General features: G+C 33.2%; 2 protein-coding genes and 1 non-coding gene across 3 annotated transcripts in view; 1 reads left to right on the top strand and 2 right to left on the bottom strand.

Moving 5' to 3' along the window:
* Positions 1–9,476, bottom strand: part of LOC129786374 (translation initiation factor IF-2-like) — a 93,471-nt gene extending 83,995 nt beyond the window's left edge. Inside the window, exon 1 of the mRNA XM_055821353.1 lies at positions 9,425–9,476. Within this exon, the coding sequence (XP_055677328.1) occupies positions 9,425–9,428 (4 nt within the window). The 5' untranslated portion in view covers positions 9,429–9,476. The remainder of the gene's footprint in view (positions 1–9,424) is intronic.
* The window catches only part of LOC129786366 (TWiK family of potassium channels protein 18), an 89,532-nt gene that overhangs the window by 43,922 nt on the left and 30,632 nt on the right, over positions 1–14,978 (top strand). The gene's annotated exons all lie outside the window — the stretch shown is intronic.
* LOC129788225 (U6 spliceosomal RNA) lies at positions 9,410–9,520 on the bottom strand. Its single transcript, XR_008750338.1, has one exon. It is a non-coding gene; the product is annotated as a U6 spliceosomal RNA (small nuclear RNA).

Here is a 14,978-nt window from a genome sequence, read left to right as displayed (position 1 = left end):
CCATAAGCCAAATAGACATTAACACGTTGTGTGGGATTGAACACTGGCAATAGTGTAGAGAAGCAATGAAGTGGGAAAATAAAAATTGAAAAATTACTAAGAATATTGAGGAAGAAAAGAAATGGTAGGAGTACGTTTGAAGGGTAATAACAAGAATTGTGTATGGGTGTAATATATAAAGAGCTTATGTTTCTCCGAGATACCTATATGTATAAAACACATCCATCGGAATCATCAGGAAAAGGAGAGAAATTGTTTCAATTTCTAATTGGCTATTTTTAGACAGAATTGTTTTGTTCACTTCTCGTGACTTTTAAACTTCTTCTTTAATTTTCACGTATACAACGTACAATTGAGCTTTCCTAATAGGTACTAAAAATCTTTAAATTTATGTTATGTATAAAATTAATGAAATAAATCCAAATTTTTACTTAAAAAATTAGTAGTACGTAACATACATCAGTTTGGTAGTTATGATAATTAATTTTTGTACGATAATTGCCGGAAAAGCTTTCTTCCTGCTTATGGGGGTGTGTGGATGAGTGCTTTCTTGCTTGGAAGAAAATTAAACCCACCCACTGGAACGCCATGGGAAGACCCACACATAAATTTCTAAGCGCCTGTTAATTTGGCAAATAAACTGAATTCCACACATGTCGACTCACTCTTTTGGATCTTCTCTTCGTAAACACACACACACACACCCTCTTTAGCTTTTTCCCGCCATCTCCACAGCCAGCGAGCGGTGCGCCAGGTTAAAAGCTCCATGTAATGCTGGGTGTAGATAAGCAAAATGGAACACCTTTTCACGTTGCGATTTACTACTTTCTTTGTCTTATATTTTACCGCGAGCATAAATGGAGATTAACTGCTCTTCTTCCTTCCGAAAGTTTGCATGTTGTGTGTGCTCCCGAAGTTTCCTGTGTTGTTGGCAAATTTTACGAATACGCCTGATGATGTCATTTAGCCACGTTGAAGTTCGTGAGGGAAATAAGTGATTCCAAATGTGTTTATATGTTTCTCAATGTACGTACACACAGTGGAAGTTAAGGGTGGAGATGTACTGCAGAGACTATTTGTCATTTTGTTGAATTAACCCAATACTCGCAATGTGAGATGAGTGGTGTTTAAATAAATTTCTTTGTCGGGATGAGATAAATATTTGTTTTTTAAACACAAAAGGAATAAAATGCCTTTTAGTACATACTTGGAGTAATTTCGAAAACTTCCACTAATTAATTGTAAATAAGACTTATTTGTGAGGAAGCTAAAGGAATAAATAATTCGCTTAATTTTATTTTTTTCTTGATTTTTAAATCGAATTCTTTTTATAATGTAGGTAGTTGTAAAAAAATGTTTTTGTTAATTTTGAAATAGTTTAAAGTAAATTAAAAGTCAATAAAGCTCATATTCACTATCAAAGCTTATTCAGATAGACTGTGGAATTATAATGCTTAATTCTCTTTGGTGGAAAGTGAAAATGTGATATATTGAGGATGAATGGGAGAACAATTTACCATCGCTGAAAGTTGTGCTTCATAATCCAAGACCACACCCTTCCTTCGCTCAACTTGTTCGCAAAATTAATTATATTTGTTCCCGAGATTGAGAACATGTGAGTCTGAATGTGCTTCTGGCGAAAATATGAAGCTTTCATCCGCAATTAATGGTTGCGGGTTCTCTACACTGGCACGTGGGTAAATGCAAGAGAAGGCCAATATGCCTCGCCACTCCTCCCCGCGGGGTACACGCGTTTTGGGTGGTGAAATTGTTTTGATATGAGGTGGTACATTTATTAGTTATACCCTCGAGAATTACATTCAAATTTTCACAACATCCAATACACACCACTTCGGATAAAAGATCAATGAAATCCACTTCAACATGAATGCGTGAAGATTGACTGAGAGAAGAACATCAAAGGCGCATAAAATTTCCTCATTTACATAATATCCCACCACAAATTTTCTTATTTTGCCGAGAGAGAGTCCTTTAAGAAGGAATTTATAATCAAAAATCCATTTTTATGTTGAAATATTCTATACCAATGAAATGGGTTCAAATGTTTTTTTTTTTATTAAAATATTGAAGAAAAAAAAGAGTCCTTTTACATGAAACTCCCTCAATTTTAATTTAGGAAATATTTCTTTCTTAAATCCCATTAAATAATAAAATCAAACATTCTAACATTCGTCTAAAAGGAGTTAATTTCCAAGAAATCAAATTTTCAAAAATTCCTCAAATTAACAAAGAGGCGGCTTTTCATTCTTACAAACCGAAAATTCGAAATAATAATTTTATATTTACTTTGGGTGTTTGTATTAAAATTTTGAATTTGAGCAAAATGTGAAATTAGCAATTTTCTATAAAAGAGAATCATCATAAATTTTCATGGTGCTAAAAACCGCATGAGCACATACCCAATGGCAACATAAGATGACTGAGATGAACAATTCACAGTGAAATAAATCATAAGTATTCAAGTCTTCTTATTATTTATATATAATAGGAACGTCAACATCGTCATCTTAGCCGGGAGACGTGGATTGTGACAAGTGAAATGTGGGGAAAATGATGATGAAGTATAATGGGAATAAATAATATCGTATTAATGCTCTACAGAGCACCGTTTGCATTGTATTTCATGGGTGCGATGGGCACTAAAGGAAAAGTACGTTAGATATGGGGAGATAGGAATGAGATCCTTTTAGGGATAGATTTTTGCCAAATATATAGACTATTTTATATGATTTTGCTTATATGTTTATTTGTAAATATTCCCGCGTGATGGTAGTCTCATGAAATAACCCGAGAGAGCAGCTCGTGACTACCGCATGCTTTAAATATTAATAAGGATTAAATAGAGATGCCAGATTATGGATGACGCATCCGAAATATGGCACACTCTCATACACTAAACATCCTACCTATATGTATGTTTAGTTCTGTCGTGTGATGAGATTTTAATTACATAAAATTTGATAATAGTTTTCTAAACTTCATAGTCAGATATCACGATGTAGCATACATTACATAATCTTCCAACATAGTGACTTACATAGAAGGTACGCTATAGAATATCGTGAGAATATGTTCACAAGTTGGGCGCAAATGTTGACACCTGTGTTCTCTTCTAATATGCTAACAAGTGTTTAAGATAGAGGAGAAAATCGGCTATAGATGTGCGGCAAAGTATACACCGAAGAGGTGGTAGTGAATTGATTTTCAGGATGACTATATTAATTAATTACAGCAACAACACCACAAACAACCTGCTGTATGTGCTATAGAATAGTGTTGATTATTTGTGTAACTTTACAGCCAAGATATCCCTGTTCATTAATACGGAAAATCCTACTCACCTCTTCATATGCATATCCATGCTATTTAAGTGACGATGTCAGTTTAGTCCACATACTGAGCTTTAATTAATTCCTCCAGAGGATTCTCTACTTGGCTTTATGCATTTTCCATTCATAATACATTCCTTTATACACCTATTTCCCCTTGCCATTGAGAACCTAACACAATCACAAGCAATAGTACAATTGTTATGGGAAATATTTCCTTGTTTAGTCCTTTTTTCTCCCAGGGATATTACTCACAAAGGTATTTATTCATTTGTTTGTGTTTTTAATTAACTACCTACATATTGTTCCTTTAAATTCAATTAAAAAAAAATCTTTTATTAAAGAAAGAAGAAAATATAATTAAAGGAAAATTAGTTGATTTCCTTTCCTTTACCTATATATGTACATTTTTAACGCCTATCCATAGAAAGGATATTAATGTATCGAACTTAGATAAATATTTCCTGTGACATTTGTGCATTATATATCTCCATTGATGTGGAGAAAATGATAAATTAGTAGGAATCCTGACAAGAGAGTAATAATTTGTGGTGAAGGCGAATGAGCAAAAAGGGATAAATCACGTAGAAATTGGAAAATAATATGACTGATAAGTTTGTGAGAAGGAAGTAGAAGAAACCAAGAAATAAATCGATTTAGCTGTCCAATGATATCACATTACAAAAGGCGATGTCTTATCTTTTTGGATATTTGTGAAATTCCTTAATATTGCAATAAATTTATTTATACACAAGTATACAACTTAAAACTTTGATCAAAGACTTTATCTATGCTTAATGTCATTCTTCATCCATTTATTCCGGTTCTTAGCTTTGGGTATATATTTATGCGATGAGCAATAAGCGTAGAGTGTTGGAGGATTATCTGGACGATCAATTGACATGTTTCATATCTCCCATTTCTCAAATATGACATCAATGTGAATTTACAGGATTTTGGTGCCATATTTTGAAGCCACTATCTCACTTACATGTGCCCCTTAACATTGTAGCAAAGTTCAAACTATCATTTTTCTCTCATAACTATGATGACACTTGATGGGTGAACCAGATATATAATAGAAAATTGTCCTTTTGAAATTAAATATCTCATTTTGAGGAGAGATTTTCTCATGAAGTTAACATAACACATAAATCATAGTGTTATGTCGGATGGTGGAAAAAAAATGCTGACTACACGAAGGAGTAATTTATTGACAGGATCCATGGGTATTACTGTCGATAAGTCAATCATAACGCGTCCAGTTATTAGAGTTGGTATACCACAACGCGGATGGGTCAGTCTATGCGTTGTAATTTAATTTTTAAGTAGTATTAGTAGGCAAAGTTGATTTTTTTTTTATGAAATTCATCAATTCGAAAGACAAAAATGGTTATATCTCAAGTTCTACAAGACCTACAAAAATTTCGAGACTAGTTCTGGAAAGGTATTGAAATAAGCTATAATCTGACATATATTTCGATACATTTCAAGGTCACCTCCAGAACACAAAATGGCGGATATTTGTTCTACGAAAACAGTTTTTTGCATTTTTTGTCCTCAAGGAATGGTTCTAAAGGTTTCTGATGTTCCAGAAAATTGTAGAGTTTTGCAAAACCTTTAATTTGATACCAAATTGAGCAAAATCGGACAATCCGTTCAAGAGATATGACTCTTAGAACTTTTCAAATTCAAAAATTTTTCAAATGGCTATATCTTCTAAACGGCGACATAGAATTTCTTCATTTTCGGACTGATGAAAGATATTGAGTCAGGCTACAACATATCAAAATTTAAAGGAAAACGATAACAGATGTTAGGAGATATAGCCCCTTAAAGTTAGGTAATTTTTGTTTTTGTTTTTAGCGCCTCTTGCGGATGTTTTTGAAACTTGAAATGTTCTAGACAGTTGTAGGGCTTCTCAATACCTTTCATTTGATACCAAGATGGTCAAAATCGGTCAAGCCGTTCTCGAGTTATATCGAAAAAACACTTTTTGATTTAGGCCGCCATATTTGCTAAACCGCTTGACCGATTGTCAAGTATAAATTATTGATGAAAACATTTCACTGAGCTCTACAACATACTAAAATTTCAGATCTCTAGCTGCAAGGGAAGTGGTTGACGGTATTTCAAAATGGCGGACGGCGGCCATCTTGGATTTTGAAAATACGAAAAAATGAAATTTTACACCCACATTTCTATAAAAAACTTCAAACCGGAAGTCTCTATCTGTTACCGTTCTCGAGCTATAAGGCAAAGTTTGGCGCACCGGCCGGCGGGACGGCCGGCCGGCAGGCCGGCCGGCCGGATCAAAAATTTTCCACCACCATTTTCGTAATGTGGGATGTCTAAAACGTGCTCATACCAAGTTTGAGCCCGATCTGAGGTGGTCGGTTTTTCCGACGATTACAATACTTGGTATGCCACGATTGTGGTATACCAACTAATAGAGAGCTTTACGCATACCGATGCCTTCATTGAATCATAAGGACCCCTTTGTGCTTTTGTAATAAAGCCCCACATCCTTCCATCCTTTTGCATTCACTTCCACCCTCTTTGCTTGTCTCTGCCTCTAAGATCAAGACACTTACAAATGTTGCTTACGTGGGACATTTGCGAAAGTGTGTCTCTATATTTATGACGCCACAGATCATTTTCATTTTTATTTGATTGAGAACCAAATGCCATGCTTCTTTGGAAATTTATTCCATGAATATTGCTTAATTCTACGTCTTTCTTTTTATTGTTTCACATCAATAATACGATTTGTTGTATTTTTCAGGTATTTCGTAAAATTCATCTAAACTTTTAAATAACGTGCAAAGCTTTTCTGGAAAGTTACATAAAATTTAACTACCAGAGAAATTGAATAAAACCCAAATGGTGGTTGTGGGAAATTTTATGAAGCACTACCCACTAAAAATGGGTTTAAAATGGCAAAATCCGGCAAAAGGATTGTTAGTGTGTGGATGCGTCATGTGGTTAAGGATTTTTGGCTTTTTCAAAAATCTTGGTCGGATTTACAACATTTATTTGCTTTTGTAATGGACAGTAAGCTGTAGAGAATATTTAACGTAACATTCTATCTTATTTATCTAACTTTCTAAGCTTATACTGCAAATCGCATTAGGATTAACCCAATTCAGTATAAACAAAATGAATAATATCTCCTTCACAAAATAAAATGTAGGAGAAAATCTGGACATTGTTTTACTCTTGCAATGGCACTACTGGAAACTTTGAATAATAATACTGAAAGATTAGCATTCAACTTAATTGTCTATCAGAGTGGTGCACTTATACAAAGTTTATATTACTCTTCCATCACTGAGGAATGCAACCCTAAAAGGATATAGTGAAACTATTTCATTATATAATTTTCATTTACCGACTTTCAACGCAGGCAATTTAGGGGATTGAGCTACCCCCCAGACATTAATTAGAGTTTGTAACTTAAAAACTTCTATATTACCAATTGAACGATTTACGTATGAAAACCATGAGGAAGTTGGGTGAGTGATTAAAATGCAATTAAGAATTATTTGAGTGAAACCAGAATGTTAAATTCATTTAATTGAGAATTTATTTTACCCCATTAAATGACGGAGAAGCTTTTTTTTGGGGCTAGTTTCCAATCGATCCTGCTTCACAGGTACTTTCTAAACTTCTATGTACGATGTACAAGGCTGTATCATGATACAAGAGGAATATTTACATAAAATAATCTATGTGTGCTATGTATATAATTTTCAAAACACAAAGTTTCATTGTGCTTTGTGTTAGAAAAGGAGAAGGTAGCTAAAATTGCACAGTGTACCAGGGGAAGCTTTTGAAATTTTCTAGAAAATATATGTATATGTATGAGAAAAAGCTCATACATACCCTGTACTATTGTTTTAAAAACATATAGTTAATACCCATGAAATGCGTTTGGAGAGATAGTGTATCATGGCTAGGTGAAACTTGTAAACACAAAATTATAAAGAAAAATATTATATTCTCTTATTTAACAAACAAGTTTTTCAACAACAAAGCAGTGTTTTTGAAACATACACTTTTTGATTACATTCAGCGGGATAAATATTCAAATTTAATCTCTACTTCCGTAGATATTATATATTCCAAAAATCCCACTCAATGTAATAATGAAATAATGTAAAGTTCAGCTTGGTTGAAATTCATATTATTTGAGACTACTTGCATTGTGGTTAGACTTTTTCGCATAAAACTCATTAGAGTCGGTGTAGACAAAAGCTTTGTGCTACTTGGGCTTATAGAGATATAGCAATGTATGCTACTATATCAGATGAATGAATATGATAAGCTTTATACCCACCCAAGTTTGGTGGTTAAACGAGAAAAGAGGTGAACATGATAAATAGACAAAGTTAAAATGAATTTCGCATGGGGCTTGGAGTTCATCTCAATTCCCATATATAGCTTGTTTCAAAATGTTTTGGGATAAATTCGGATAATTCTCAGTATAATCAAGAAGTATGAATATTTCCGTCACGTTATATACAACCCCTTTTTGTACCTTGTTTTGATGTTGGAATATCTAGTTAATTTTTTATGCATACAAAATATAAATCCTTTTGAATTATTTGTTTTAGTCACCTCAAAATGGATATATTGTAATGAATTTTAGATCAATTCTATGAAAGCAAAAGTAAGTTATAAAGTGAGAGCTTATATATAGTTCATGTAACATCCTCTTTTGCATATTAGTTGGTGTTCCACTTCGTGGCCAACACCAAGTATTGTAATCGTCGGATTTTCCGACCACCTCAGATCGGGCTCAAACTTGGTATGAGCACGTTTCAGACAACCCACATTCCAAAAATGGTGGTGGAAAATTTTTGATCCGGCCGGCCGGCCGGCCGGTCGCCCAAACTTTGCCTTATAGCTCGAGAACGGTAACAGATAGAGACTTCAGGTTTGAAGTTTTCTATAGAAATGTAGGTGTAAAATTTCATATTTTTACATTTTTAAAATCCAAGATGGCCGCCGTCCGCCATTTTGAAACACCGTCAACCAGTCCCCTTATAGCTAGAGGTCTGAAATTTTAGTATGATGTAGAGCTCAGTGAGACGTTTTCATCAATAATTCATACTTGAAAATCGGTCAAGCCGTTTAGCAAATATGGCGGCTCAAAGCAAAAAGTGTTTTTTCGATATAACTCGAGAACGGCTTGACCGATTTTGACCATCTTGGTATCAAATGAAAGGTATTGAGAAGCCCTACAACTGTCTAGAACATTCCAAGTTTCAAAAATATCCGCAAGAGGCGCTAAAATCAAAAACAAAAATTGCATAACTTTAAGGGGCTATATCTCCGAATTGCCATCATCGATTTCCTTTAAATTTTGATATGTTGTAGCCTGACTCAATATCTTTCATCAGTCCGAAAATGAAGAAATTCTATGTCGCCGTTTAGAAGATATAGCCATTTGAAAAATTCTTACATTTGAAAAGTTCTAAGAGCCATATCTCTTGAACCGCTTGTCCGATTTTGCTCAATTTGGTATCAAATTAAAGGTTTTGCAATTATCTACAACTTTCTAGAACATCAGAAACCTCTAAAGCCATTCCTTGAGGACGAAAAATGCGAAAAACTCTTTTTGTGAAACAAAAATCCGCCATTTTGTGTTCTAGAGGTGACCTTGAAAATCATTGAGATATATGTCAAATTATAGCTTATTTCAAGATCTTTCCAAAACTAGTCACGAAATTTCTGTAGGTCTAATAGAACTAGAGATATGTCTATTTTTATGCATCAAATTGCTGAATTTCACAAAAAAATTCAACTTTGCCTAATAGTTACTGCTCAAAAATCAATTTTAACGCATAAATAAACTTTTCCACGTTGTGGGACACCAACTCTTATAACTGGACGCGTTATGATTGACTTGTTTCTGAGGGGTTAATCAGAACGCGGAACTCTCATCATTTCCGATGAGCAACATAATGAATTGTTTTGCGAAACATATACATATAATATACTATATTGAAACCCTATATATAATTATGTATAATTAGATATAAATAGAAATGTTTAAATACTCAACTCACCCATTCTAAAGAGTCTCAGCTAATCCTTGCGCAGGGACTATGATAATCTTCTCTATATCGTTCCAATTTTAGAATATGTTCTGCTGAAGCAAGAACAATCACAGCTAAAAGTAGTTTCACTAAAAAGAAAGCAAAGAAAAGAATATTTAATTAAAAGTTTAGAGTCATTTAATGTATTTTTTCCATAAAAATTAAATATATTTAGAAACATTACAAAATAAATCCTTATTTCACTTCTTTAAACAAAGTATCTGCATTCAACTGCAAAATCCAGTGTACTTAATGTATTAAAAGCTTCATAGTATAGTGGGTCCTTTAAATAATTTCACCTTCCATGCACGTTTGTTTTGTGCCTTTTTTGAATACCCACTCATATATAGTCATAGAACTTTTTCCAAACTTTGAGAGAGTAAACTGAAATTTTTTGTCCCGCATTTTTTTCCACTGCGTTATGGAAAATTCTTTGTAAATTCATTCGTTGTCATACAGAGTGGAAAATGGATTTGTATGTATTCTGGCTGTGAATGCGTGAGCTCTCTCTATGAGCTCAATTGTGATTTCAATAAAAGTTTAGTACACGTGAAAAACAAACAGTAGGTAGGCATATTCTGCTTATTTATCAAACGAGTAAAATGATCTTCCACACTGGGTATTTTTTCATCATGGCATGGATGAAGGTTGCTGTTCGTGATAGTAATACCAATTTGACAAAATATTCCTGCGAATACCAACACAATGGTACAATTTTTTGGTAAATAAACGGCACTAGGAAAAATTCATAATGGAACCCATATGGTTATTTTAACTTTCTTTCATCCCTTTTTCCTCGTGTTCATTTGCAATCAAAATTCGGAAAAATACTCCGATGTGTGGCAATAAAAAGATAAATCAATTTTTCCATAAAAGAATAAAAAAGCTCTCTCTCTATATATTTTCTAATTAATGTAAGAATTTTCCAGATTAGACTTTACAAAACCCGTATGACTGTGAGCTTTGTACTATATGTGTGGTGAGTACCCTAATGGACTTGCAAAGGCATGTGTTGTAAAATAATTTACATTTGATTCAATTTAGATCCTAAGAGAGAATTCAAGATTCGGTGTGTACATGGGGGATGGAAAACTAAAAGTTTTGTGTGAGATGTTGTCTCAATCTTTCTCCTCATCTTGTGCTCTTTTGACACAAGACAACAATGCCAAAAAGATAAACTGTACACAAGAGGAGACAAAAGTGAGGAATTTCTTCATTTGGGATTCAGGGAGTTGTTGATTTGATGTACATACACATCCTTTGTTAGACCAGATGATACCATTTATTCACAGAAAACTCAACAAACGAAAAGTAAAGCAAAGACTTTGCCGTAAGACTTTTAGCCATTTTTGGTATCCTTTCTCTCCTCCCTTGCATGAGTGTCCAGAATCCCAAAATAGTGGTAGGTACGTACATGGTTGTGTTTTCCATGCATAAATGTGACTTGATGATACTTTTACGACAAGAGTAATGATGAAAACTTTTACTCATGAAGATGAGTAAACCTTTAAAAGCTCAATTTACTTGTTGTACAAACTTTTCCTAACTTATATACAATTTTATGAACATTCATAGGGATATAGTTTCAGCTCTTCTATAAGCAATAGTTTACTCTTCACGCAGAATGCATCTACATTATCATGCAAATTATGAGTATATGGTTGTAATTATAAAAAAATGATTAATTTTTTTTTGTTATCAACGCAAAAATATTCCCTTTGATACCTTGCCTTAATGACTTCACACTGAACTTCCAGCCAGACACCACACTGTGTCAAGCAAGAGCTTTGTAACAGATCATACAGAGAGTATAAAAGCATAAAAGAGCTTATAACAGAAGAAGACAAAGAAAAATATATTCCACGTTTCTATATGCGACACTTTATTATGCCATAGAGAGTGCTACATATACATACATATATAGAGTGCTATATAGAATTTGTTGTAGATGACAAAGCTCATCATATTTTGGGCTGTGTTGGATGTTAGCTTACGGTAAAGCTGTGGTATTTCACGGTGAAGAATCTCGCCTGAGATTTGGTGCTTAGTGAAATACATAATATGAAATAAGGAAAGCAGGGCAGCAGCACTTGTAATACCTGCAATGCCAAATAAAGCATATATAGGCGAGGGGAGGGGAGGTACTTTTCATCAAGTGTTGCTGAGTGATAGAGCTTTATGGGGGAGTTAGCTGAAAAAGCTCCCTCTTGCATTTTCTTCCCAGATACACAATATATTATAACAATTTCGGCAAAAAACTTAAAGATTTCACAGCCAAAAAATATGCTTCTCCTTTGAAAATTTAATAAATTACTTAATTCTCAGAATTAAGTAATAAATATATATTCTTACACATACATAAATTGAAAAAGTTACTATATTTTTTGCTTTATTAATCATGTTACATTAAAGCAAAAATTCGAGCAAACTTTCATTAGAGCAATAAATTCTCTACGAAAATTTATTCTCTAGAAAATTATGACTTCCCGTTTTAGTTCCCATACACAACTTCTATATACAGTGTCGAGAAAAATAATAGGACCACCAATATAGGTTTTAAATGTACCCTTGACTTCAATCGCCAATATCTCAGGCTGTGGGAGACAGATTTTGAAAAGTGGCATAGATTCGGAAAGCTACATTCATCCCCTTTCCAACGATGGTAGATTTTCGAAAATCGGCCCATCCGTTCAATTTTGGTAGATGATTGAACAAAAAGTGGCATTTTTAGTATGGGTCTACTTGAGCGACTGTCAAAAATCAGCCCCTCAACGGATTTTGATCACCCCGGCAGTTTTGGACAGGGGAAGAATGTAGCTTTCAGAGTTTTTTGAAATTTTGAAAATCGGACACCCAGAAAAAAAGTTAGACGGGTTTTTGTGAGTGGTCCTATTTCAATAATTTAAGGGTTAAAATGCTTCCTAATTTACACAAAGTTTCATAACAAATTTTTATTTTTTTTTTAGGAAAAATTTATTTTCGCAAGCTATAAGCCTTTTAACTTTACTCAATTAAATTCAAATAAACACTTAAAAAAATAAAAATTTACAAAAACTTGTTATGAAATTTTGTGTAATTTCACCCTTAAATTATTGAAATAGGACCACTCACAAAAACCCGTCTAACTTTTTTTCTGGGTGTCCGATTTTCAAAATTTCAAAAAACTCTGAAAGCTACATTCTTCCCCTGTCCAAAACTGCCGGGGTGATCAAAATCCGTTGAGGGGCTGATTTTTGACAGTCGCTCAAGTAGACCCATACTAAAAATGCCACTTTTTGTTCAATCATCTACCAAAATTGAACGGATGGGCCGATTTTCGAAAATCTACCATCGTTGGAAAGGGGATGAATGTAGCTTTCCGAATCTATGCCACTTTTCAAAATCTGTCTCCCACAGCCTGAGATATTGGCGATTGAAGTCATGGGTACATTTAAAACCTATATTGGTGGTCCTATTATTTTTCTCGACACTGTATATATCTTCGCTCTATTTATGTATTTTTTTTTCTACAACTACCGTATAACGAACATAACTCTCCCTGAATTCGCACTAAACAAATTGAAATATTTCGTTTATTCGCTTTTATTTTCTTTCTCACTTCATCTCTTTGTGTATTGTTATCTATGTGTGGCAAAAAAAAAATATGAAAGTTGAAATAACATACAGGAAGAATCGCATAGGATGGGAAAAACTGTCGTCTGCTTAAGCCGATTTTCCGTGGCGTATATTTTTTTACACACAGGGAAAGCTATTCCCTTCTTTTTTTTTTCTTCTCCTCATTCTTTATTTAGCTTCTTTTCGGACGAAAATGCGCATGAATAAGACACCCCCATGGCTTATTTAATTTTTACCCCCCCCCCCCCCCCCCTCCAACTCATACACAAGCATTAAATTGCCCTCACCAAGTGGGGGAGATAGTAAATCAACCATGGAAGTTTTTAAAGTAAATCGAGGGTTCCCACATAATTTTACACCTCATGAATTTTCCCCGAAAATTTTCCCATACAAGAACCCCTTTCGTTGGTTCTTTTATTGTTAAATTGAATAACCTAATTTTGGGACTTTTATTTTCAATGATCTTTGCCGCATCATAAGTTTTATTCCCATAAGAAGTCACCAAAGATTCTCATGCTCATGTGTTTGATTGCTTTAACATCCTGAAGAGAATACAGAAAAAAATAACAGAATATTTATGATTTTCATGCTATCCATGGCAGGAAAAGAACATAGGTAGTTGAACGGATTATTATATATCTGGGGGAGTAAAGTTAGTAAAATTACTTCTTCCTCAGCACTTTGCATGCAAATACCTCGTTGCTGAGCTATGTAAAGGCATTAATAACTTTTTTTTATGTAGGATGTATGTATGTATAAAAATCCCCGGTTTAACATACTAAAGAAGACATAAAAATGTAATTTTAAATCTCTTAATCCGACTAATTGAATTGAAACTGCAATAAATTTAAAGTGATTATTTATTAGCTCACTTTAAAGAAATCGTTGCATGTTCTGACTCTAATTGGATTAATTAAAAGCCTTTTTAAAATGGTTTTTTTTCTTCTAAAAGTAATTAATTTATTTTGACGTAAATTCAATTGAATAACTTAATATTGTTAAACAAAATTTTATTTCTTTATTATGATTTTTTTTAACAATAAATTCAATAATTTTTTTTCTCTATAAAATAAAGAATAAATATGCACAGCAGATTTTCATAGTATTATAGTTTTGTAATTGTTATTTCAATTTAAATTGTGTAATAGATTGTACACAGTGAATGAAATCAATATTCCGGACAGTGCTATCTGGAATACATATTAAAAATGATTTGGAGGACCATTTTGCCAATATTTTTTTTATTGGTCAATCTGATAAAATGCATTTGTCATCATTTTATTTTTAAATGACATTTTCAACCATATCCTCCCACATAACTGGCCAAAAGTATCTTTTATTTAAAATAAAAAAAAGTCTCCCCATTTGATTTTCCAACCCCCTTTTTGCCTATGCACGATTATAACATTTAGTAAAGTCTATAAGCCACTTTACGATCCTATAGAGTAAATTATAATATTTGCTAAATTAGGGGGAAATATATGAGACTGGTAGTCCATTAGGGTTGTGATGTGTGCCTGCCTTCATATATAATGTATAGATATCTATACAAATTTACATGTTACGTATACATATTCAGCAGAGATTTACGTATATGTATGTATGTATAGTAACTCCATCGTTATATACATTTTGTATGAAATGTATGATGTATGTTACATAAAACAAATGACTTATTCCCAACCTCTTGGAAGATTTGAACCAAACGTCATTAACACAAAGAAAATTTAATACCCATGAAATGTAAAATGTTTAAGCTTATTTTGTGAAATATTAACCATATACTATGTATTTTGATGACATTTTAAATGAAATCTACACCCCCAAAGCATTTTTGGCACATGCCTTAATACATACATATGATACATATATTTATGTATGCCTTTAGTTTTGGCAAATTGCACTAAAA

This window comes from Lutzomyia longipalpis, chromosome 1 (genome assembly GCF_024334085.1).
Source record: "Lutzomyia longipalpis isolate SR_M1_2022 chromosome 1, ASM2433408v1".
Lineage (NCBI taxonomy): Eukaryota > Metazoa > Arthropoda > Insecta > Diptera > Psychodidae > Lutzomyia > Lutzomyia longipalpis.
Note: the sequence above shows the minus strand (reverse complement) of the source record. Positions and strands in the feature narration are given on the sequence as shown.